The sequence below is a fragment of the Arvicola amphibius genome, chromosome 7, assembly GCF_903992535.2.
Source record: "Arvicola amphibius chromosome 7, mArvAmp1.2, whole genome shotgun sequence".
Taxonomy (NCBI): Eukaryota; Metazoa; Chordata; class Mammalia; order Rodentia; family Cricetidae; genus Arvicola; species Arvicola amphibius.
In genome coordinates this window covers 32,337,452-32,364,272 of record NC_052053.1, presented here as the reverse complement: position 1 = coordinate 32,364,272, position 26,821 = coordinate 32,337,452, and the positions used below count along the sequence as shown (strand labels likewise).

General features: G+C 35.9%; 1 protein-coding gene across 2 annotated transcripts in view; it reads left to right on the top strand.

Moving 5' to 3' along the window:
• Positions 1–26,821, top strand: part of Acvr2a (activin A receptor type 2A) — a 79,801-nt gene that overhangs the window by 37,767 nt on the left and 15,213 nt on the right. For both annotated transcript variants that reach the window (XM_038335686.2, XM_038335687.2), the window contains exons 2-4: positions 7,966–8,173; positions 10,625–10,734; positions 10,867–11,021. In XM_038335686.2, coding sequence (XP_038191614.1) covers positions 7,966–8,173; positions 10,625–10,734; positions 10,867–11,021 — 473 coding nt within the window. The remainder of the gene's footprint in view (positions 1–7,965; positions 8,174–10,624; positions 10,735–10,866; positions 11,022–26,821) is intronic.

The window sequence follows — 26,821 nt, the reverse complement described above, 5'->3', positions numbered from 1 at the left end:
TGGGATTTTTAAAATGTTGTTCACCAAACAACAACTCAAATGAAAGTGAAGATTACCCTGGTGAGGAGGTGAGGTGGTGAGGAGGTGAGGTGGTGAGGTGGTGAGGTGGTGAGGTGGTGAGGTGGTGAGGAGGTGAGGAGGTGAGGAGGTGAGGAGGTGAGGTGGTGAGGAGGTGAGGCGGTGAGGAGGTGAGGAGGTGAGGTGGTGAGGAGGTGAGGAGGTGAGGTGGTGAGGAGGTGAGGTGGTGAGGTGGTGAGGAGGTGAGGAGGTGAGGTGGTGAGGTGGTGAGGAGGTGAGGTGGTGAGGTGGTGAGGTGGTGAGGAGGTGAGGTGGTGAGGAGGTGAGGAGGTGAGGTGGTGAGGAGGTGAGGAGGTGAGGTGGTGAGGAGGTGAGGAGGCGAGGGGGGTGAGGTGGTGAGGAGGTGAGGTGGTGAGGTGGTGAGGAGGTGAGGTGGTGAGGAGGTGAGGTGGTGAGGTGGTGAGGAGGTGAGGAGGTGAGGTGGTGAGGAGGTGAGGAGGTGAGGTGGTGAGGAGGTGAGGTGGTGAGGTGGTGAGGTGGTGAGGTGGTGAGGAGGTGAGGAGGTGAGGAGGTGAGGTGGTGAGGAGGTGAGGTGGTGAGGTGGTGAGGTGGTGAGGAGGTGAGGTGGCTGCTGTAGGTGGTTCAGAGTGAAAGTAGTAGACAACACTTGCTGAAGATGTCACTTGAATAAGACGGTTTTGTCAAACAATTTATATTTTTTATCATTCTGAAATGTAAAGCTAAATCAACAAATTTAGTATACATTGAATAGAATTAGGTAAACAGATTTGTATATCTGTTTTCTTTTTTTATATAAGCCCCCAGGGATGGACTTTAGGTTGCCAGCCTTGGTGGTAAGAGCCTTTACCCATTGGGCCATCTCACTAGCCCTGTCTATTTTACGTTCGTCAAAAAATTTAAAAATATTTGTGGGAAAAATTAGGGATATTTCATATTGAACATTAGTATTCTGTTTATTTATGATAGTTTTAAATTATTTATGTGTATGACTATTTTGCCTGCATTTATATATGTGAACTCTGTACTTGTGTGCTGTCTAAGGAGGTCAGAAGAAGGCATCGGAACCTCTGGGATGGAAGTACAGTTATTTGTTAGCAGCCATGCTGATGCTGGGAATTGAACCTGGGTTCTCTGGAAGAGCAGTGGTGCTTCTAACACACACACACACACACACACACACACACACACACACACACACTCAAACACAAGGTTTCCTAATGTGTTGAACATCCTAAAATTGTTCATTTGTATAGTGTTGCACAGAATATTTTGATACTGTTTGATTTTTTAATTTGTACAATAAGATTGTTTGAATGAAAAAACTTCAGTTTCTTCAATCTGTCTTCCTTAGCTGATTCTCTTGAGTTCTGGTCCGTCCCCAGAGTGACAGGAACAGTGAAAAGGAAATAGAGATTGCTTCTCAAATTATTATATTTTAAACATCATTAACTTTTTCTGGTAGATTAAATTGCCTATGGGAGACACAACATGTCACATGTCTTGAAGTATGTGCACATCGTGGAATGGCTAAGACACATTAATTTACATGTGTATTTCTGCACAGACTTAACATGTAACCCCCAGTGCCATATATAACTGATTAAAATCAGTGGCTGTCTCTGAGAGGGGTAGGCATGTAGCTCAGTAGAATAGGTCCAGCTCTAGCATATATGTTATTTTTGTATTTTAAGAACATCTTCATAACTTCAGGAAGTATTATTTGTCTAGGAATGAACTTCAGATTTTTAAGTTGCCTAACTTTTTTTTTTTTAGAGTTGTTTCAAACGTAGGAAAATTTTGATTGGCCACAGTGCTTTTAATTTAAAAAAAAATAGCATGCAATTTGTAATCACAAATGATACTTTACTTCCAACCTCACCTGTTTGGTACTTGATAGATTTTATTCAGTTGTTGCATTATATTTTGCTTTTTATCACTCACTAAGTCATGCATGTTGGAGGGCAGGTAAGATGGGTAGTCTTACAGCAAGCATGTTTTGAAGAGTGCATTTGTATTATTTTACTCAGAACTGCTGGCCATACAGCTCTATAAAACGGTTAAATATTTTTTCATATTGAGAGTAACACATTTTAACTAATTAATATGTCACAAAAGTCAAAGCTTACCAAACAGAAACTGTTGAAAATAAAGTTGAAGAAGCATGAAACAGTTAAATAATTACTCAATTTCATATTAGTGATACCTAGATATTATGTGGGCACCTACATACCTTTGTGCAATAGTTCACCAAAGTTGACTCTCATGTATTGTGCTAGATACGAGTTTTTAGTCATGAATGAATTTTTTGCCAGCACACACACATACACACACACACACACACACACACACACACACACACACACACACAATCTCAAAAACCAAAGTCAAAACTGGCAGTTTGACAGAAGACACATCAGCCATCACTATTTATTACCTTTCTAAATGAAAATATGCCATTTCAGCAGTGTAGCTTTCCCAATCATGATTGTTTATGCCTTTTTTATAAATTAATTTTTCTTTGAAAAAAGTTGTGCACATTTAGCACTTAGAGCATATTTTGAAATAATATACACATTATAAATGGGTAAGTCATGTTAATTTACATGCATTACTTCATAGATTTAAAATCTAAATTTCAGTAACATCCTGACATGAAAAAGGATTCACGAACACGTGCATACATGCGTGAATGCACACGTGCACACACAGACTGACTAGAATCTGCAAATAGGGCCAGGGAAAACAGCTCAATGGCATGTGCTAGGCCTTAGATTTGTTCCTCAGAACTGTAAAAACACAAAAACAATAAGAGTAAAAGATACTTTTTGACAGTTTTTGTATTTGAGGGTTTTTATAGTAAATATTAAATTATACAAATAAGTCAACAGATATTAATTACTTTACATTGGATCAGTGAACACTTGAGAGAACGAATAAGTACTGATGGTCAGATTTTTAGGGTTTTGCTATTTATACCAGAAGAAAATTTGAAAATAGATACATATATGAGATTTAGCCTGCAAAGTTTCCCGAAATAGCTGGCCTTTTAGGAACTGCTAAGTTGACCATGGTGATGGAAGGGATTCTTTAAATGTATAGTTGCTTACAGAGAGTATATAATCCCTTCAGCAATTATTATTGTAAAAGCTATCTTTCCTCATTGCATTGCTTTGTTCGTTTATTAAAAGTGGTCTGGTTTGCTTGGATCTATTTCTGGCTTTTTGTCTGCATCACACATGTCTGGAGTCTTTCTGTACTATCTATCACGCTGTCCTGATGTTTTTAGCCACGTTGTAAATCTTAACATTAGAAAAGTGATTAGTGACTTCTCTCCAGTTGTATTTTTTAAAAAACAATTTTCTAATAACCTGGTTTATGTCTACAAATAGGTTTATGGAGATTTTGATTGAATTTAAATAAAGCTGCACATAACATAAATTTAGGGAGAACTGTCATCTTTGTTATGCTGAACTTTCTAATATATGAAAATTGGATTTCTTAGCAAATGTTTGACTCTCTTATTCCATTAGCATTTAACAATTTTACAACACTTGAGTTTTGTTAGATTATGATAATTTCTAAATATTTTATTTTCTTTACATAAAATGTATCTTGTCTTGAATTTTTTAGACTTCCTTTTCATTTTGCTCATTGTTAGTATGTAGAAGAGCAACTGGTTTTGTTCTTATCTTGTCACTTATTAGTTCTAGCAGATTTCCTTTTAATTAAAATTCTTGGAAATTTTTAGAAAAGTAATATCATCTGAAAGTACAGTTTTATTTTTCTTTTCTCAGCATTATACCCATAATTTCTGTCTCTTGTTTTGTATCAGAAATCAGAACATTCAGTCTATCTTAAGTAAATGATTAAGAGCAGTGTAGTAGATGACCTGGCTTTGTCTCTTATCTTAGCCTGAAGTCTTCCTCATTATGTGTGACCATTAAATATGATGCTATTGGTGGGCTTTTGGTAGACCCTCTTTATAACGTTGAAGAAGTTCTTTTCTATTCCTAGTATGCTGTTTGTTTTTATTATAAACGGGCGTTAAATTTTGTCTGGTGCTTCTTCTGTTTTGGTGTATGTGGTCATACTATTTTTCACTTTTATTTCCTTTGTTTCGTAGACTGCATTGAGTTAAGTTTGAACACTGAACCAGCCTTGCATAGCTGAAGTAAGACTGTAGTGTCTTAGTTCTCTCTTTTTTTTTTTAAACATTATAGGTTTAATTTATTAAAATTTTGTTGAGAATTTTTGCGTTCAAGTTAGTGAAAAGAAGGTCTGTTTTTCCTTGCCTGCTGTTACTTTTAGTATACTACAATTTCAAAATTGTATTGAAATTAATTAATTGTTTAAAATTAATTTTAACTTTGAAATGAATGAGGAAGCACTGGATCTTTTTTGTTGTATCTGGAGGAGATTGTATATAAAATTTGTATCAGAATAAAAACTCAAATTCTATTTATCTGCCATCTTTTACTTGAAATTTCCTTTCTCATGGAAAAGTATTTTTGATTCATTGTATTGGGTGTTTTATGTCTCAGGAGTCCTGTTTATAGTTTGTTTTATTTTTTTCCCTAGTGGTAAGAAAATGAAGCAGTTAGCGTTAGTCATCAATACAAGTACTCTATACAGAAATACTACATAAGTTACTTAGATAGTTGATTGTGACTAGAATTCCTGATTTACTATAATTAGACTGAATTATGGATCTGAAGAAAATTTGGACCCAGAATGAGCCTGTTTCATTTTATAGATGTAGAAAGAGGTAGTGAAGGATTTGTTTGCTTGTTCAAAGTCACAGAAGAGGTTGTAGGTTCAGGCCAGTCTTTAAGCTAGGGGTTGTTAAGATCATTAGATCTTCCCTGAGTATTTGTAGAAGAAAAAGAAAAGAAGCACATACATGGTTATATAAATATATAGTATGCATGTGTGTATACATAGGTGCGTGTGCAATATGTGTACCATGTCTATATCCCCTAAATACACTGTTTAGCTATCTCTTTTATAAGACATAGAAAGTAACACTGAGTTACAAGAATGAAAGAAACAGGATTTAAGAATGTGCCTTAAATGCAGACTTTTATGCCTACTTAATTTTTTTTGAAATGATAGTTTTAAATATTTAGAGTTATTTTGGTAGAATAAACTTAGGTATAAAGGTTTAGTGTTTAAGAAAGCTTTAGACTAGACTATAGCATCTGAATAATAGCATCTTTTCATAGAACTACACTTTGAAGTCACAGTGTGAACTTTAGAGTGTAAAAACATATATTTAGATACATTTAGTTTGTTTCTATAAGTATCATGTTATTTATTGTTTAGTTATGGAATGTATGAGACAGAGACTAATTACAGACCAACTTTAGGACGAGTGAGGAAGACTGTCACAGTTTTCCTCATAAACAATTTTCTTTACCTCTGAAAAAAATAAATGATAATCTAGATCTAGAAAATTACACAGAAAATGTATTTAACTTTAAAAGATAAATTTTAGAAGTACATTAAAGTGATTAAAGTGATCATTAGTTTGTCTTTTGTCTATACTAGGAGGAACGAATATTTCCCCTTTCTTGTACTAAAATTCTCTTCAGAAAATCTTCAGACTCACTCTCAGCAGAATACTTAGGGAAACCTTTTTCATTGACTGGAAACCAAAGGTGTAGTCCATTTGTTACTAAGGCTACAAGCCATGTTTGTTTTGGTCATAATTAGTTTAAGGTATTCCTGTGCTGCAGTGGACTCTTCCTTTGAAGACTGAAAATAGTTACACAGTGTTCATTCATCTATATATTTATCCATCCATGCATCCATCCATCTATCTCTCCATCCATCCATTTATTGTGTGAGTTAAATGGACAGAAATACATAGGACACTCAACTCTAGCAAATCAAAGGCAGATTAGCCAGCCTGTTGGAATAATAATGGCAATGCTTTAAGAGAGAGTTGCCAATCACACAACCTGTGAGCCAGATGTATCCCAGAATGAATTTCTACGTTAAGTGTTTGGAGAAAATATAAAGGATAATATTTTTGAGATGCAAAAATTGAAAAAGTTTAGTTTTTAATTTGCATAAATAAAGTTTTATTGGAACACAAACTATGTTCATTCATTTACTGTCTATGGATACTTCTGTACTTCACAAGCAGAGTAGTTGCAACAGACCATATGGCCTGCAAAGCCTAAAATACACACTGTCTGGACCTTTACAAAAAAGTTTGCCATCCCTGTTTTAAGATAAGAGTGTGGGCAGTACATGCTTTTAGAATATTTTGTACAAGAGAAATTGGTTTGCTCATGTTTTGAAGAAGTTTCAGAAAAGAAGTAGCTTAGAAAATGGCTGCTAATGTGTACAGATAAATAGTAGTAGCAGTCCTTGTATAGAATGCAGATGACATGGTTGTCAGTGTAGTCTGCAGTATGCCACCTTATGACAGCATTTCTGCACATAGACACTACAAACTCATAAGTACATCTCTCTTAGTAATTGTACAACAGCTGCTCTCAAGACTTAGGCTCATAAAATTAAGGAACTCGTTAGTTTATTGTTGCTAGGACAGCACACGACCATCAGTGACTTAAAAGACTTATGTTGGATCCCAGTTTCATTGTCTCAGCCACTTGAACATCGTAACTGTCCAGTCAAACCCCCACCTCCTGGTAGACAGGAAATAGAGTGAGGACTGGGGAGAAGTGACCTACTTCCTACAAGCTCCATTATGGGATTAACTCATTGATTAGGTCAGAAACCTCAATATCTAGTCACTTCTCAATAATGCCTCCAGTTGGGAACCAAATCTTCAGCATATGAGCGTTTCGGACCGATATTTCCTGTCCATAACACAACTGCTCCAAAGAATTTTTTTGAATGTAGATTGTATGTTTTCCATGTTAGAAACGAAGATATTTTAAAATGGCAATTTGTTTAAAAATAGCAAGTGTTTTTTATTCTGTTAGTAAAAAAAGAAATCTTTATGAAAAATATTTTCTAAAGCAAAAAGAAATGTGACTTTTTTTGTAACTTTCGTAATTGGCTTAGTAGAAACAGTGGGATTCTTTATCTGTTTCTTCATTCAGCTGCTGTTTTATGTTACTTTGGTTGTTGTATTATTTTCATCTAGCCATACACAGTTATGTAGTTAGAGAAGAGGAATAATTTATTTAAATGTTTGTAGTTTTCTTTGATATAATACCAAAATTCAAGAAGTATAGTCTCTTTTTTTGGTGAGCTGCCTTTCACCTTTAATGGGTTTTTACACATGAGTGCTTTTGTAACATCACATTAATTCTTTTTAGAAACTATTGATTCTCTGAATTATATGGATCTTCTGGATGTTAGTTCACTTCACTATTTAGAATTCAATGGTCACATTTGTTAATATTAACAAGACCTCACTATGACATTGTAGTTCAGGTACAGGTCTTCCACAACACCTGTTTTTACCAACAGATTAAAATTTTACCCTTGAGGATGCATATTAATGCAAATTGCTTTACTTAAGAGACTCACTATTGAGAGCACACCTGCTGGATTCCAAAGTCTGCATGGCCCTGCTTTGTTTTAGTCTACAGAGTTGAGGGAACTACAGCCTCACTATACAGGAGAATTGTTTGCTTAGATTCTCTTTTGTCGTACAAAATATTTTTTAAAAAAAGGTCTGTGGGAGGGTTGCAAACAATTTTGCTATTTTTTGTGTGTTTTTAAATTAAATGAAGCTGACATTGTCAAGAGAAATCTTGTAATATATGTGGCTCATTCAGATGATTGTGGTTATTTTTATATTTAAAGTATGGGGATTAACCTAGTAACATAAATGCAAAGCTGCAACACTAGGGGACTTGCAAGAGCGCCTTAAGTGGCTGCCTTATTCAGAGCATAGATATTAAGAGCCGTATAGTTACATTAAGATGTTCTGTTATCTTACAGGTGCTATACTCGGTAGATCAGAAACTCAGGAGTGTCTTTTCTTTAATGCTAATTGGGAAAGAGACAGAACCAATCAGACTGGTGTTGAGCCTTGTTATGGTGATAAAGATAAACGGCGACATTGTTTTGCTACCTGGAAGAATATTTCTGGTTCCATAGAAATAGTGAAGCAAGGTTGTTGGCTGGATGACATCAACTGCTATGACAGGTAAGAATGTATGAATTTTTATGATGGAGCTCAGTGACTTTCCCATCTGTCCCACCTTGAGAAAGGAAATATCAATGCATGGATTTTTACTTAAGTGTTTCTTGCTGTTTTAAAGATGAAATTACAAAGACCATGATAACATGAACCAATGACATCTTTCTTTCAAATTAATTAACATGCCATGTTTATGCTTTATACTTGATATATTTTAAATAATCTACAGGTAGTGAGAGCCCTTATATGAATACTTTTTTTACTATCATATTAGCATCATAAGCTTTAATGTCAATTTAGAAATCACTTTGAAAGAAAGTATGTGTGTTGAAAAGTCTGTCCTCAAAGAGGAATGATGCTTGATTGCAGTATTTAATTTCCATTCAGTTCCTTCTTTATATCTCTGGAAGAAATTGCTCTTCTCCCTCACCCCTTTTTGTCTTGCAAAGTAGGCAGACCTTTGTTTTTTTACCACAAGAGACGTTTAACTTGACATTCAGAACTAAATTGTATCAGAACTAAAAACTCATACAAAGCTATATCTTCTTTAATAGGTCTTCTTTAAATTGTTTTCTACTGGAAATAAGATAAATGGCCATGTTATTGAGTACTTTTGATCTCTCTGTAGGAGTACTTCCCTTCTATAGGAAGGGACATCAGTATTGGACTGATAACCATTTTTCTGCCTGGGCCACAGTTTTTCCACTATAGGGGCCTGCAGAGTCCTAGGTAACCAACTTTTGGACCCCCAAAATTGTGCTGTATCTGCTGACCACTCTATCTGTTTCTAGGTGTCTCAGTTACCTGCAATTGATTGCTTAGCCATATGTGACCCTAGGCATTGAATAAATTGAGAAAATTAAATTAGCTCCACTTCATGAGATATTGAAACATAATCATTTAGATATATATTTAGTATTTGGGTTAGGCTTCTAACTCTGTAAGTTTTCCAAGAATTACTTATCTATACTTTCATTTTTTACCTGCATTTTGCTGACTCTTACTGATTCTACTAATAGAATTGTATAACCAAATGATAATTTGGTATTATAAAAGGGGTTGGGAAAATACTAGAAAAAATATCTTTTTTCTAACTGATCTTTTATTAGTTCATATCAAGAAGCTGTGTATGTGTGTGTATGTGAATACATATCCATATACACGTTTGTATAGTGACCTCTAAACCTAGTGTTTTACTTATGTGAGAACCAGGCAGTGGTGAAATGCTTAGTGAATCATTTATTGGAGCCTCACTGAGTGCATTACACCTGTTTTGATTCTAGGGATCAAATGCTAATATAGAAACCCATGAATACTATTTTTATGCTCTGAATTTGATTAAAGAAACAAATAAGGATAGTAAGAAAAGAGAAAGGAAATTTTCTTGAATTAGTCTAAGTGTATTTCTTTTCTGTTCTTAGAGACATGACTAAATATTAATTTTTGAATTACATGTTTCTTATAAATTATGAAATCAACTTTCACTTACCTTTTAATTTCTTCTAAGTAGACGTTAATAGATTCTATTTAGAGTTTGATGCTGGTAAACACACAAGCATCTTCAACTCTTCTCTGGAGTTGTCTCAGCCATATTGTGCTTAATGCCACACAAAACCTTGGTGCAGTTGTGTGCTGTGTCTTTAGGTTCATTGATATTTAAAGTCGCTTTAAAGAGGACAAATAGATAGAGCTGTTTCTTAGTGGTTGAATGGAACTTGTTTCTCGAGGCTAACTCTGTCTTTTTAATGACTTAGTTCCTGTATAGAAGGCCGCTACTTTGTATTTTAATTTAGTCAGCCTGATTGTGATCACTCCACGGTATAAGGTCCTATGTGTTTGTTCATATTCTCTGCATTTTTATTTTTAAAATCACAACCTTGCTTATCTGTTCAGGAATTGTAAATCTACTACTTTGAAAAACATGACATTCCCAAAACTAGTTTGGGTCTCTGATATTGAAATATGTTCCATTCATGAGATACAAGCTCACATCATTTAATGTATGTGTACATTTATTTAGATTTATATCTAGTTTTCAGTTTTTAATATTCACAAAATGGGTAAGTTCCATTTCCCATGAGCAAATGCAACTCCTAGGCTAAATTGCCTCACTGGCTTTATGTTCTTCTCAAGCTTCTCTAATAATTGAAAAATCAAAGAAGATAGTTACCTTAGATTGCTCATTACAAACCACATTAAAGCACTTGTCTTAGTCTGTGTGATCTTCATAAACCCAGATGCTTGCTGGTTTGTTTATTTATTTATTTTCTGCTGCTGCTTCATACCAGAAGTCTAGGAAAGTGTTTTTGCTTTAAAGAATTGATAATTGGATACTCAACAAATATCTTCAGTTTGAACGTCTGTCGTAGAAGAAACACATCTGTTGTAGGGTTAGTGTAATAATATTGGTGTTAATTATTCTGTTTCTTTCTTTCTTTTTTTTTTTTTTTCAAACAGGACTGATTGTATAGAAAAAAAAGACAGCCCTGAAGTGTACTTTTGTTGCTGTGAGGGCAATATGTGTAATGAAAAGTTCTCTTATTTTCCGGAGATGGAAGTCACACAGCGTAAGTAAAAAATCATGCTTGTTTTACTACTACTTTCTTATATTTTATTTCCCCCCAAATCTGACTCTATGCTTATACGTATGATAGAATTGTAGACCAAATCCGAACCATTTCCTCTTCCCTCTTCCACAGCCACTTCAAATCCTGTTACACCGAAGCCACCCTATTACAACATCTTGCTGTATTCCTTGGTACCACTTATGTTAATTGCAGGGATTGTCATTTGTGCATTTTGGGTGTATAGACATCACAAGATGGCCTACCCTCCAGTACTTGTTCCTACTCAAGTAAGTTATTGTCCTATATTCTCTGTTGTGCATTTTATATTTTAAAGTAGTGTTAACTGAGGTATATATAACACAGTAACATGTTAGCCAGTTATTTCCTTTTGAGTTCATTTTGGAACGTTTATTGTTGTGGTAACTATAGCTAATTGCAGACCTCCCTACTCTCCTCTGCAGTCACACTGTTCTTCCAGTGCTTTAAGTATGGAATGGTCTCTGCTTGCATCTTGAAGTAATTAATGATGAAAACGTAGTCTCGGATCGAAACCTCCTTTGTCTTTTCCTTACTATTCTCTATTCATATTTGATGCCTTTTTAAATACCCTTTGCCAAAACACCCTTTGACTATTAGAACTGATCCAGAAAGTTAGCCAAGAAAGTGTGGAAACAGGAGGCTATATATAAAGGAGATACACACACACACACACACACACACACACACACACACACACACACACACACATATATATTTGTAAAGCTCTTTTAGGTAAGAGGTTCTGAGAAATATTTCTTACAACGTATTACTGGTAATTCAGATGTGTTGATTTGTTACAGCATAGCAAATGTATATTGAACCCTAAAATTTTTTTTAAAAAGTCTTTGATTTTCACTCACTTCAGAAATATTTATGAAAACAGCTGTACTAGGTAATCAGATTAAACTCCCTGAACTTTTTTTGTGATCTGTTGTTTAGAGTGCTGTCATTGGTCTAGTGCTACATAGACTTTTCATGGAAGTAGCTAATATTCTACATGCTCAAGAAAGCTGATAACTTTTGTTTATACTTCCTTGAGCCATCTTTAAATTCTGATTTTTACTGTATTTCTTTAAACTCTTTAGAATACGTTGAGCCTTCTGGGTTTCTTGGTTTAACTGTGTTTTTCTGATGTTAGCAGGCTAAATGATAAAACCTGATAAAAGAAAATACTAAAATCTGGTATTTTAATGATAAGAACAATTCTTTTTATCATTAAATCTTATCAGATGCTTGCTGGTTTGTTTATTTTCTGCTGATGTTTCGCACTAGAAGTCTAGAAGAGTTTTTTTACTTTATAAAAAATTGATAACTGGATACTCACATAACTGGATACAAACATTATTTACATAATACACCCAGCAATCTGTTTAATTAGCTCATTGATTTCTTTTTTTTCTTTTTTTTTTTTTTTTTTTTTGGTTTTTCGAGACAGGGTTTCTCTGCAGCTTTTTTAGAGCCTGTCCTGGAACTAGCTCTTGTAGACCAGGCTGGCCTCGAACTCACAGAGATCCGCCTGCCTCTGCCTCCCGAGTGCTGGGATTAAAAGCGTGCGCCACCACCGCCCGGCCAGCTCATTGATTTCTATAATCTTAGTAAGATGTATGTGGAAAGTAAACTTAGTGACAAATAAAACCCAGTAACATCTGTCAGTGTTACTTTAAAATTTTTAATTTAAAATTTATTTTTTTAGTATCTAAATTTAGAAAAAGTACTCAGTGCTCTAATAATTCTCTGAAATTATCCCACATTCATAAATGTGATAGAAATAGCCTAAAAACACATTTAAGTAAAATTTGTATGTAATTTAGTCGAATTTTTGCTAAAGGAAGTTTTGAACAATAATACAGTGTTTTTGATAGAACATTGAGGTATATCCAATGCTGGTATGAGAGAGTAGTTAAGATGTTTTTAAGTATGCATGCATGCATGTGTGTTTGTGTGTGTGTTATATCAGCCCATACATTAGATGATTCTCATAGGAAGTACTAATTAATTGAAGGGTTTAACACTTTTTTTTAAAGAAGAAAAAGACACTATTTATAAATAATAACCCAAGATAAGTATTCTCCTCTGGATTTTAGATGTTTGTTGCTATTGATACTCTCATATGTGTTTAGGAATGCTGAAAAATAAGGGATCCGTTTTGTGGTTGAGCAACTTGGCTTAGACAAGTTTTTTTTTTTTTAATTTTTATTGCTTTATAAACAATACCATTCAAAATTTCCACTTCCTCCCCTTCTCCCATTTCCCTTCGTCTCCCCTCACTCTCCTCCCTCCCCCTGGAATTCCAAGGCCCTCCCCTCTCCATCCAGGCCTAGGAAGGTGTGCATCCAAACAGACTAGGATCCCCAAAAGCCAGTACATGCAGTAGAAACAAATCCCAGTGCCATTATCATTGGCTTCTCAGTCAACCCCCATTGTCAGCACATTCAGAGAGTCTGGTTTGATCACATGCTCGTCACATATACACATTAGAGTACTACTCAGTGGTAAAAAACAATGACATCTTGAATTTTGCATGCAAATGGATGGAAATAGAAAACACTATCCTGAGTAAGATAACCCAGACCCAAAAAGATGAATATGAACCTTCGTCTGGTGATGGATGGATAGAGACAGAGACCTACGTCTGAGCTCTGGACTGAGGTCCAGTTGAAGAGTTTAAGGAGGGAGAAGATGAGCAAGGAAGTCAGGACCACGAGGGGTTGGTCCACCCACTGAGACAGTGTGCCTGATCTAATGAGAGCTCACCAAAGCCAGCTGGACTGGGACTGAATGAGCATGTGATCAAACCGGACAAATTTTTATAAAAAAAATACAACATAGAACTAATTTTAAACTGTTGTTGCATTTTAAGTTGTGTGCAAAATGGCATTGTCTTTTATGTGGAATCTCACTTTGGTCATCTCCGAGTTTCTCTGAAACGGTATAGCTGTGTAGTGATGAGCTGTGGGCAGGCTTTCCGCCGCCCTATGCCCCAAAATAACAACACACAAATTGTATTCTTTTTTTTTTGTTTGTTTGTTTTGTTTTTTTTTTGTTTTTTTTTCGAGACAGGGTTTCCCTGTAGTTTCTAGAGCCTGTCCTGGAACTAGCTCTTGTAGACCAGGCTGGCCTCGAACTCAGAGATCCGCCTGCCTCTGCCTCCCGAGTGCTGGGATTAAAGGCATGCGCCACCGCCGCCCGGCAATAAATTGTATTCTTTTAAACACTGCCTGGCCCATTATTTCTAGCCTCTTATTGTCTAATTCTCACATCTTGCTTTAACCCATTTCTAATAATCTGTGTAGCACCATGAAGTGGTGTCTTACTGGGAAAGATTCAGGACGTCTGACCTGGTGGCTGGCTTCATGGCATCTGGCTCTCTGAAGAGAGGCATGGCATCTGAATGAGCCATCTACCTCACTTCCTTCTTCCTGTTCTGTCTACTCCACCCACCTAAGGGCAGGCATATTAAATGGACCAAGGCAGTTTCTTTATTAGCCAATGAGAGTCCTCCATCATAGCTGTATACTTTTAAGTTTATTTTTGGTGAGAGGTTTATGCAAATTTTGTAATCCTTTTTCAAAAGGCTCTTTTTAAATTTCAAAATAATTGTTGATAATACAATTATAATAATTACATCAGGCATTTGCTGAACATTTAAATGCTTGTTCTAGGGTGCTCATATGCATAATTATGCACTAACACACCAGTATATGTGTATGTATGTATATATATATATTTATATATATGGCTTCTTTCCCGTGACTTCTCAATTGTGCTGCTGATATGTAAGGATAATCCTTGCAATTGGTAAGGCATTCACATTCCTGGACCACACTCCTGAATGTTTAGAATGGGGCCATGGATAAATTTTATTTGATAAGCACTGATTTAATTTTATCTCACAGGACTTAGCATGTAGTTATAGGTTATAGATAAACTGTGGCATATAAAAGCTCACAGTTGTCAGAGCTGGAATCTAAACCATGATGTTCTTCAAGCTTTGTTTGCTCCATTTACTTTTCTGTTTTGTTCCTTTCTTCAGAAATCAGATACTTCTGAATACTATTTAGGGAATTTAGTAATATTAGTGGATTGTGTTATTGTCTGGTTTACCCTTCTGCTTTAGGTATCGAGTAGCATTTGTACCTAGTCAGGTGAGCACTTACCATCATTTATTAGCCTCTTACGAAGATGAAAAAACATACATGACAGCTGTACAGAGAACACATACTCATGTGCTTTCCTTTAGACTTTGTTTGAAAATGAAGAATACATTTTGAACATGTGATTGAGTCATAGGCGGAAATTCCTGGCTAGTGGTTTGATCCTACCAGTGTACACTCATTGTTTAAGATGTTGTGGAGTAGAAATGAGTGGGTAGGTGAGATATACTGCACATTTAATGTCTGGAGGACATGTCCTCAAAGTCCCTGCCTTCCCAGTTAAAAGACCTATTAGGAAAAGATCTTGTAATCTTGCCAAGGGTACCTGGAACATTTTCTTTGCACCTTGTTTAAGTGCTTTAGGCAAATGACATAGTATTTTTTAGTACTTAGAGAACCTTTCAAATCTTTGGCTAATGGCTGGTTTATGAATAACCTGCTATCTTGGAAGGAATTGGCCTTGTCAAGATCAGTAAGTGGGCTCTGTCAGTTAAGTAATGGGAGTCATGATAAAGACACCATTTATTTAGAGTATTTTTCAACTTTATTATAAGTATGATTTTAAGTCATATAGGACATACTTTAAAATCTGGTTCATTTTTATTTATTTTTTTTTTGTTTTTGTTTTCTTTCAAGATAGATTTTCTCTGTGTAGCTTTGGAGCCTGTCCTCAACTCACTCTGTAGACCAAGCTGACCTCGAACACACAAAGATCCACCTGCCTCTGCCTCCCAAGTGCTGGGATTAAAGACATGCACCACCACCTCCGGTTCTTTTTAATTATGATTCTTTATAATGAACAAAAACATTTATTCTAAAATAATTTAACGTGATTAAGGATTTAAAAAGGCAGATCTCTCTTTTTTTTTTAAATAATTGAAGCTGTGGATGTTTATAAGTCATAGCTACAGTGTTTCTAAGTTTCCTAGTATCACTGTTATCACAGTCATCTGGGGTGAAATATTGGGGAAACTACTGTTTTTAGTCCTGCCATTTCCCAGGCCCCATTCATCACTTTTTATTCTAATGGTATTGTATTCAGAATGTTACTGCCCCAGAGGCTGATGCCTCTACAATCTTACCGCTGTTCCACTTGTTTTCATGCTCTCCTTTACCTCTGCTATTGCTAGAGCAATATTTTACATGTTGGATTATGTTGCTTCTGTGATTAAAAGTACTCAAAAACTGTTATTGTTTTACACCCTATGATGTGTGGTCCACTGTATATCATCTTATAATTCTTTGTCCATAGTATACCATAGTATACGAAACCATCCAGCATATGCATCTAGAATTGTATTTATTTGCTACTTGAGTTGGTTGAGAAGACACTACTCAATTTTCTCTTCTCTGTGATTCATATAAATAATCCCAGGAGATGAATACTTACAGTATTCTGTATACATCCTATATCATAGTTTATTTATTCCACTAGTTTGTAGGCTCTTGAATACAGAGTATTTAACAACTGTGTTTCCAGTGTTTGTGAGAACTCATCATCCTGTAAGCACTGCATGCTAAATTGAGTTTATTTTGTGTAGAGACATATTGAGACAATAACATTATTCCAGGGAATTTTTTTAATAAACAGTCAGATACTTTTAGGGCTTTGCCTTGATATAGATCTTGAGGCTGTATTTTTGGAAGAGGTACAATAAGTTGAAGTATCCTAGCTTTTATAAGACAGTGACATGATCAGACTCAAGAAGAGCTTCTCACTTTTTATTATATAGGTCACGTTTCTTTTGCTTGTGCTGAAACTCTTTCCACACATAGGAAGCTCGCACACTGAGTAAACTGAATGCAAACTGGTTTTTCTGGTGATAGTGAGTCATGAATATGAGACACTTGGTGTACTCCTATTAAGTCTTATTGTGGCAGAGAGTTAATGTGGTTTCAGTAAACTGTATGTGAACTTAAGTTTTCTATTTAAGATCCATATGCATACTGATAAAACCTACCACTCAATCAAGTGAGTATTAGAGTTCAGAGATGACCTACCTTAATGAGGTATGAGGTTAGCTTTTTGCTCATTTTAAAAGGTTATATAACTTAAACTTTTGTATTGCATTATTGTTCTTTTAAAAGTGACATCAGCTTTTGTTTAGATTATCATGATGTTTTGTCTAGTTGTTGGTTTGAGGTGGAGTAAGGGCCTTCAGATGTTGGGGATCCCCAAGTTGAGCATGCAAAGTAATCCCATTGACCTTAATTATTAAAGTAATAATAGGTTGTCATTTCATGCTGTGCCAAATTACTATCCACTGAGAAACCAAGTCATCTGTGAAAATGCCTTGTAGGGTTTTCCTCTTGATCATGAGGCTATATATGACTCCATTGAAAAGTAGTGAGAAACCAAATTATGGGGTAATATATTCAAGTCAATTTAGGAAAGTGTTCTCCTTTCTTTCTTGGTAAAGATGTAGGGGAAACTAAGTTTTATTGAAAATGTTTAGCATGCTAATATTAAATTATACTTATAGGATAAGTCTAATATTTATGGAAGCATACTTTCTAAAATACATTTCTAATTAAAATATAAGTACATCATCACTTTCCCCTTTTGTCTCCTTCCTGTAGTCCAGTTTCCCTCCCTCCAGTTTTTCCATATCTCCCTCCTCACTTTCTCTCATTAATAGCTTCCTTAAACTATTTTTTGTTACATACATGTATGCATAAATGTAAAGATACAACCTGCTAAGTCTAATTTTGTTGCTTGTGCATTTCAGGGCTGATCCCTTTACATTGGATAACTTAGGGGATTTAGCCCTGCAAAAGGCTAATTTTTCCTTCTTTCTGCACCTATTAATTGCCTGTGCTTCTTTATCGAGGGGTGGAATCCTGTGAGAGTTCCCTTTCTTAGTAGCCACTTCCTAGTCCTCTGACTCCTAAAATTTTTCTACCCCATCTTCCGTACTGTTCTCTGAGCCATAGATACAGGAACTGTGATGTAGATGTGGGCTGGACTCCCACAGTCTGTTGATTCTGCATTGTGTCCATTTGTGGTGTTTTGTGATGGCCTCCATTTGCTGTAAAAACAAAACTTCTTTGATGGCGGTTGTTAGTAGCTTTGCCTATCTGTGTGTATAGAGATATGATTTAGAATATAGTAAGGAATTATGCTGATCTAACAAAATAATGTTAATAGATTCTTTTCTAAGGTCGATGGCCTCATTAGCCTTGGGAATCTACATATATTTTCAGGCATTATTTCCCTTTTTTGAGGGGGCCATAAGTCTAATCAGACACTCTTGGTTACCACTGACATGTGAGTGCCACTTACTACATCTTTATGGATATCTCATCATGCCGGTCATTGTGGTTCATAGGTGTCACAGCTTCCCTCCTTTGGTGACTTGTAAAGGATTTTTCTGGTACCATGGAAACTGGACCACAGGAAGGAGGTTTTTAGGTCTGATCCAGTTTGAATTAGCATTGTGTGGCAAAATTTTTCCTGGGAAGATGCAACACACTTGTCTACACACCCCAAATAGGATTACTATAACAGACCAAAGTCATGGATATCACCAAAGTCCAGCCTGATGAACCATGAGTTTTATTGGGGTTACTTACTATATGGGTGACATGTTATATAACAGGAGCAAAAATGACTCAATGATAGCTGAATCACCAAAGCCCACCCCAGAATGGGTGACAGCTCACAAAAGCTGAGAACCTGGAGTGTACTACACAGCCTGCTGGCAGTTGAAGGGTGTCCTTTCCTGATGGCTCTGTTCTAAATCTCTTCCAGGCAGCTTCACTGACTTCTGCTTCCTCTACGAAGCCGGTTAAGGCTTGGCTTATTAGGTCTGCAAGGGATTCTCAGCTTTTATTGCATATTCTGGCAAAGAAGTCTAGTGAATCTGGTCAGTTTTAGGGATTTCCTGAAACTGTTATGAGTTGTTTATCTTCCTGGTTAAGGAGTTTCCTTTCAGGATGGTGTGTTTCAATTACCAAGGAAGCTGTTACACACAACTAGGTTGATTGATTAGTGGCTAGAGTTTATTAAGACATGATTTTTTTCCATTTTTTTCTTTTCTGCTTAAAACAGGGCTATGTTTGTTGTATGGACACAAATTATCTAGAAAGAATTCTATCAAAAAGGAAAAATCATCTGCACTTCTTTTATCACTTTCTGAAAAAAATTTTAAGATTGGTGTGCATCGTGGATACCTTTCTCTAGCTCCATCTGTTGCATTTTCTTTTTCTTTTTTTTTTGTTTGTTTTTGTTTTTTTTTAAGACAGTGTTTCTCTGTAGCTGGAACTAGCTCTTGTAGACCAGGCTGGCCTCAAACTCACAGAGATCCACCTGCCTCTGGCTCCCAAGAGCTGGAATTAAAGGCGTGCGCCACCACCGCCTGGCAAGTGATGTATTTTTAAGTGAAACTTAGTAGAGTGTTATTGTATGCTTAGAAAATACTATATAGTATAATGTGTTTTTATACAAATTGTGTACATTTAAGGTATACACTGTGATATTTTATCAGTTTAATAAAGTTCATGTGAGATTTCTGATAGGAGAATCTACATTTCATAAGTATTCCAACCATATTGTTTTAACATGCTTAAATGCCATTTTATACTTGTACATCTTTGTATATGTGTATTCTTAAGTCTGGTGCAAGGCTGCTATAGATATTTTTCCTATGTGTCCCACTGTGGTATATAATTGTTTTTGTATCAGCAATTAAAATTGTAACTTCATTTAAAATGTACTTCTAAGCAAAATTTTAGACATTATTGATATACAGCTTGAAAAAAGTACCCTCACCAAGCACACAGATTTTTTTTCTAGTTACAATTTCTATATAGTCAGGTGGAGATTTTCTGAATCTTACTTCAGTATAGTCAGGTGGAGATTTTCTAAAATTTCTGTACCCAAAAGCAAAAAGGGATAAGAGGAAGACAAAAACCATGGAGATAACCCTAGTTAGAGTAAAGCTACATATTACACTTATTTGTTAGCGCCAGTTCTTTGAGTGCTTTGGCAGCAAACACGCACTACTGCAGTGCCCCCCGCCATCCAGTTCTTAGTGTCTGGGATGCAGTCTTCCTTTTGTCAGCTTAGAATTGGGCTCATGCGTGTAGACCAAAATACGTGGTTTGTCTTTTATCCGGAGAGCAGGAAGTAGCCAGGAGGAGACAAAACTTTTCCCGCACCCTCCATGTTACTCGAACTCTAGCCTAGACTTCTTCCTTTATTCCTTACTACATCTAGAACCCTTTTCTATTATTTTAGAAATAGTAGAAGTAAAAGAGTTCATTTGTTAATAAAATAAATACTGTGGGTTGCTGTTCTGTTTTTGGTGAACCTTTCTCTTGGTGCTTGTGTACCTGCTCTGAGCCTTGCACTAAGCATGCTACCTAGTACAGGTGTAGGAGGGTCCCTGATTGCCCTCTTGTGGCTCACAATTACATGAAGGTAGTATGAAAACTGGCTGTTTATTTAACTTTTCCATTTGGAAATGAAGGTAAAGAAATTATGAAGGGAGTATCCAGTGGAAGAAAGATTTGATTGATATTCGGTAGTGCTGAGAGAACTGTGTTTGAGGTGTTGGCCAGTATTAAAATGCTCAGTAACTGTCTGCTGTCATTGTTTCAGCTTCAACTCAGAAGGAATAATTTTCAGTGAAACTCTTACTGATAAAATACTCTGAAATATCTGTTTCAGAAAGTTCATTTTATTGATGAAAAAAATATCAGGGTACTCACAGGTGAAATGACACTTAGAATCCCGTCCTGAGTGACAGTGCCTGGGCTTTTATTCAGGAATTATTATCCATTGAATGGCTTATTCCAATAATTAGATGGAGTCCATAGAAAACTAAGGAAAACTGATTAGAATTCACTGCTTCATATTGAATATAGGTTTTATCTGTGCCTAGATAGTCTGGTAGTTAAATATTTTCTCACATCAATTTTCATTCTTTCATCTTCACTTAGAGGTTATAAATGTTAAAATAAATAAAAGTAGGGTTTCTTTATAGCTAGTCATAACCCTCATGCCTTTGAAGAGCAGCTGAGAGGAGAATGGGCTTTCCCTCCATCTCTTAGGGTTCTGTACCCCAGTGCTGGCTGCTCTGTGCTGCCAACAGCTTCGGGAGTCTGTCCAGTTTGTATTATCTACATTGCTTTCCGTGTGCTTTCAGGACATGTACAGCGAGAGAAGCTATAAGGAATCTTGGGATCCAATTAATAGAGTCATGGCTGAACATTTGACAGTATCAGATTTATTCATTTATTAATCTCTATGCCTGCCTTTTTCTAGCTCAGAAACATTGTTACTGTTTTACTTCATGGATTTTATTTCTGTTCTTGCTTGTTGATAGTCGAAGAAATGAATTGTGACATTTCTAAGAATATATGATAATGAGATGGATGACTAAGAGGAGACACATTGGGAATTTGTCAGTTTTCACTTAGTGTGGACACTTGATAGTCATAAGAAGAGGTTGTTGAGTGTGGTGTCAAAAATGGAAACTACTTATCTATCTAACTAGATACACTTAAAACTGTATGTGTGTGTGGGGTTAAACAGTAAAGTTGTAGTATATGTTATATGTGTATTTATGAATAGTATATCAAAGTCTCTGTTTCTAGCGTGATTTCTTTGAATTTTAGATGTGCATAGTTAACTGCTTTTCGCATAGCTCCACTTGGATATCTCTTACATTACCCATTCAAGGATAATGATTGTCTTTTCCAAACCCGGTTTTCAGTAAATACAGCATTTGTCCATGTGGTTGTGTAATCTAAAATCTAGGATGTGTCCCAATGTTTTTCATTCCCAGTTGTCCCCTCTACTGCTTCATTTTTTTCCGGGTGCTCTCCTCAGGGAAATCTAGTCAGATTTCTTAAAGGTGTTCAAGCTTGTGACTTCCTTCCTACTGATTTTAGTGTTTAATTATTCATTTGTTAGTGCAAATCATCAATTAGTCCATCTGCTGTGAAGTTCATGAGAGCCTGAGTAGTTAGTACAAACAGTGCATTTAGGAAACTTGTTTGAATGAGTGAATAAATGAATGGGTGAATGAAGTCCTATATTCTTTTCTGATGTTTGACAGTAATTTCATTCCTTTTTGATAAGCAGCAAGCCTATTTCTAATCTGGAAACCTGATTACTTGGCATTAACGTGCTGATTTGATTTTTAGTTACTTACAGTTACAGTGCAGAGTACTCAAAGCTACCCTTCCGTTTTTTAAATCCAGACTGTTTTGTTTGGTGAGCTTTTGTTTGTTTGTATAATCAGTGATCTCTTTTGCATGTTTTGACTGCATATACTGTAACAATTTTTCCTTTGAAGAAGCTTGTTGTTGGTGCTTTTCGTTTACCTTGTGTCTTTTGTTTGTTCTAATGTTCATTTATGGAGAAGTATATCCAAAGAGATATACTTAAAATCTCTTTATGTCTTTTAGTTAGTTTAATTTTTTTTGGTTTTTGTCTTGCCCATTCTTATCACATTAAAATTTGTTTTTATCCTCATTTTTTGATTGGTATATTTTATAGCTTATTTTGATGATCATTAGGAAGTTTACTGAGTAGGCATACTTTTTAAGAGAAAAGTAACATCTACTTGCACTGACGTATTTATCTCTGAAAGTTCTTGTGTTTAAACAAGATCTCAGTAATTCTCGTGTCTTTGCATTCCATGTAAGAGAGGAACCATACTCTGGAGTGCATAGGTTCACTCATGGTATGGTAGGATTAAGCTAGTTTTTTGATGGGTCATGAATAGTTCTGGATGATTATCACAGGATGAAAATTCAGCAAACAACTGGTATAGATAATGGATTGTCATTTCTTTTTGTTAGTGGCACTATTCTCTGTAGAAATAGTGGCATGTGGGGAATGTGGTCATCTGTTTGGAGTTTTCAAGCTTCCTAGAAGTGGCTAATGTGCATTTTACTTAATTTAAAATTCAAGCAGTTATCTCTTTAGGGGAGACTTGTTCTCTATTACTATCCGATTGTCCTCAGGCTGTGAGGAAAGTGTCTGGATACTCATTTCCAGGGTACTGCTTCTTACTCAGTTGCTACATACCTTCTAAATTTAAAGTTACTGTAATACTAAAATTGTACTTTAACTGCTAACAAATGCTCAATTCGAAGTAGGGACTAAGTCACCATTCTCGTTTCTACAGCTGGGCAGGGAGGTTTATAGCAGACCGAGTTTGTCACCAGGTTTTGTTGGTTTCAGGCCATTGTTCTTCCTCGTATGTTTTCCTCCTAGTTTGTGTTTCATGAGCATACATATAGCCACCAAAAGCATTATTTTGTGTTTCATCATATGATTTTATTGCCTTCCAGAGAGGTGAGTTATGGTCACTCACTGGAAGTAGGAAATTTCAGAGGTTCTTATGAAAGCTGTAAAAAAAACAAAACAAAACAAGTAACAAAAACCTAAACTAGACCTGAGAGACATTACACCTCCCAAAGGGTTTACAAGCATGAAAATGTAAGTTTGATTCTTAGAATCCATAGAAAAGAAAAGAGGGGTGGGGGAAGACAGGCAGATTGGGGGTGATGGTTCTTGCTTGTTATAATCCCAGTGCTGGAGAAATTAAGGAAACTGAGTTCTGGGGCTTGCTGGCCAGCCTAGCCATCTCGAGGAGTTCCAGGCCACTGGGAAATGGCACTTAAGAATGACTGCCCAGGTTGTCCCTTAACCTCCACGCACGCACCCATGAAAGCTGCTCTGAGAAAATCGGACTCCTTGGGGCTGTTTGGTGGTGTTTGTGAAAGGCAACACTGCCCTCTGCTGTTCAGAAGACAGTTTCAGCTCCTGTCTACCTCAGTTCAACAGCCTGTTTACTCCTGCATTTAGACTTTAAAACCTTTCGAGTAATAAGTAATGCTTAAAATTTATTTTATTTGCTGGCTTGAAGCCCATTGGGTCAGGTACTTTGAAGTTATTTTAACATAAAAATGTATTTATTTTCACCCTGATAGGTGATATTCAAGGATTTTTCCTTTACGATTTTTTTATAACAATACTTTCCTCTGGTTAAAAGGAAAGTGTTCTTATTTCTTACCATAAAATATAACCCATTGAATCACTGTCAACCTTTTAAAAAACTAATTCATTCTTTCTTTCACCTTTGTAACTGATGTGTCATTTTTCATTTCATTCTAAATATGAATCGTAATTTCTTTTGCCTGTGTTTTTTCTTCACAAGCACGCCTTTCATATAATGATAGAGGTAAGATGCATTGATGTTTGCTTATGGTTGTGAAAGCTTTTGTGGATGCCCACAGAACATTTGTCCTTAGAGTTTTGTTGTTATTATTGCTGTACTTTGTATCCTTTATAGTTTATTTACATTTTTGTCATAAAAATTCCCCCTTTTGTATACAAATATGATTCACTTGGCATAGTCAAAGGTTTTGAAGAATTATTGGCAGTATTTGTACTTATCTAAGGTAGAATGTAGAAAGAGCTATTTCAGCTGAACAGAAGATAAAACCTAAGGAGGTCATTAGCCCTAGAAACCCAGTATTTGTAATTTTTTAATATTTCATATATTTAAATGTCAGTGTTCACTCATTTAAATAAGAGATGATTTTTTAGTCTAGCTCATTACCTTTTAACTTAAAAATCTGTATTTTCCAATGGCATCTCTAGCAAATGATTTATCTGCAGAAATAGCAGCAACTTTGATAAATCACTACCTGGAAGGTTGAGGCTGTTTGGATTACAATATGTACTTAATTGAGAAATAAGCAAACTTGATCACAGATGGTTTTGCTGCTCTCTTGACTAGTGTCCCAGCATGGGTACAGTTCTGTCACTGGTAAGGTGCTCTGGGCAGTGGGGTTTTACCAGTAGCTTCATTTTCAACATATCTTTTGATGTCTTAAGAAGGAATACAAAATCAGCCACTTCTGATGTTTTATGCATTCAATGGTTGTTGAAAGAGCACTGGGAACTCAAGGGGAGAGTCTCAGAAATTCTGTAGTCCTTAGAGTTGCTGCCCGCCAAGTGTTTCTGTGCAGCAAGGCAAAGCCATGCTTTCGAATGCCATCATTTATGACGTGTTAAGTTCCCATTTGTCTCCTCAAGGGTTCATACGTTTAATGATACACTCCTCATCCATAGAAACAAATACTGAGTTTTTCTGATCAAACAGCTATAATGATGCTAATAAACCGAGAATCATTTCTAGTATATTATACAGTAAATGAAACAGAATTTAGGGGTGATTTAAAACTTCATTCTAGTAACTTCTTAGGAAAGACAAAAGGTATGTCGATGCTATTGTATACTGTGTAATTATTTTATTATGAAGTTGCTTATTAGCCCAATCTTGAAGTATTTGAGAACATTAAAGTGTACTTAAGACTACATATCAAAAGGTTTTGATGTTGATAAGAATAAACCATTGAAGGTCATTTTCTTCCCTTTTGAAAATTGGCCAGTGTTTAATTTTTCATATTGTTGGGAAATTTTGATAGTTGTATGTTTTGTAGCAATTAATAGTAGAACTTTGAGTAAAATTGTAATATTAAAGCTTGATTCAAGATTTCTCTATGAAATAAAATTACATTAAGAAATTTACTAAGGAAAGCCTAGTAAGTCTGTAGGAATTTTGAAGTTTATTTTACATCTGGAAAACATTTAACATATTTTGAGCTCCTGTTATTTTGAGATTTTAAAGAAATCATCTCAATTCTGTGTCATTAACTGGATTCATGTCTATGGTTGGTGCCCCTTTAAACAAAGAACAAATATGTGTTAGTGATCTCTAGAGCCACTATTGGTCAGTGTATAGAAGGGCTGTCAGATGAGAGTGTTAGAGTTGTGTTGCCCTCTTTTTTCTTTTTTTCAGTTATTACCTGAAGGTTTTAGTCATACTGCTTTGAAAAACTGATCCTTGTCGTTTCTATTTAGTTATTTCTGTATAAAGCTGTACACTTACTCTTGGGCTTTGTGGGCTAGATTGTTTTCTTGCCTTTGAAAGAGCACTATTCACCTTTCCTCTCCAGTTGCCTCAGTCAGCCTTTTCCTGTCAGTGGAATCTTAAAAAAGGCAGAAGACAGTTGAGGACTGGTGAGGGAAGACACGATCCTCATAGCAACTCTCCACAGAAGACAAAGGCTCCCTCCCCGAGACTCGCTGTGAGCCTGGCCTTCAGTAGGCTTTGGAGACAACCTCTTTGATCTATCACTCTGCTAAAGAGAGGCACTTTGATTTTATTAACCTGTGATATTTTTAGGTAGAAACAGCAATGTTGGTAGGCATTTAAAAACAGACATGACTTGAGAATCAGTCACAGGAAGTTTTCTGTCTTACTTTTTAAAATAGGAGTTTTCAAGCCTTTAAATAAGTATTATCTAGAAGCTGCGGTCGTTTTCCATGTAATACTTGGTATTGTTTCTCTGCTTGGGTCATTGTAATGCTTGATAGAAATTTCTTAGACTCACAAACAGGCTAGTGGCTGAAGGGTGGCTACAGGAGTACTAACGGTCCTGAACATTAGGAGTTGTCAACAGGGAGAAGAAAGCTAGGGTGAGATGCAGTGATCCAGGGTGCAGTGCCGTTCTCAAGTGTCTGAGCTACTACCAGGAGCGTCAGTTCCTTCCCACAGGACTCTTAGCCGTTGAAACATTTCTGTTGCTTTGTCCGTTATTTTCCAGAGGCTTCTTACATCTTGCTTTAGGTGCAGAGAGTAAACTGTTTGAATACTTCAGCAAGGGTTGCCATTCTATTGGTGTAGGGAGTTTTCCTTACAGTCCTCCTTTTTATGTATTTATACTGGCCTTATTTTTAAAATCATCATAGTATATCACTCTGTCCTTTATTCACCATTATAAATTTCCAACTATGACTACCACATTCCTAGATTTTTATTTGTTCTTTGTTTTATATTTCTCTTCAGTTATCATGATTTTTATTT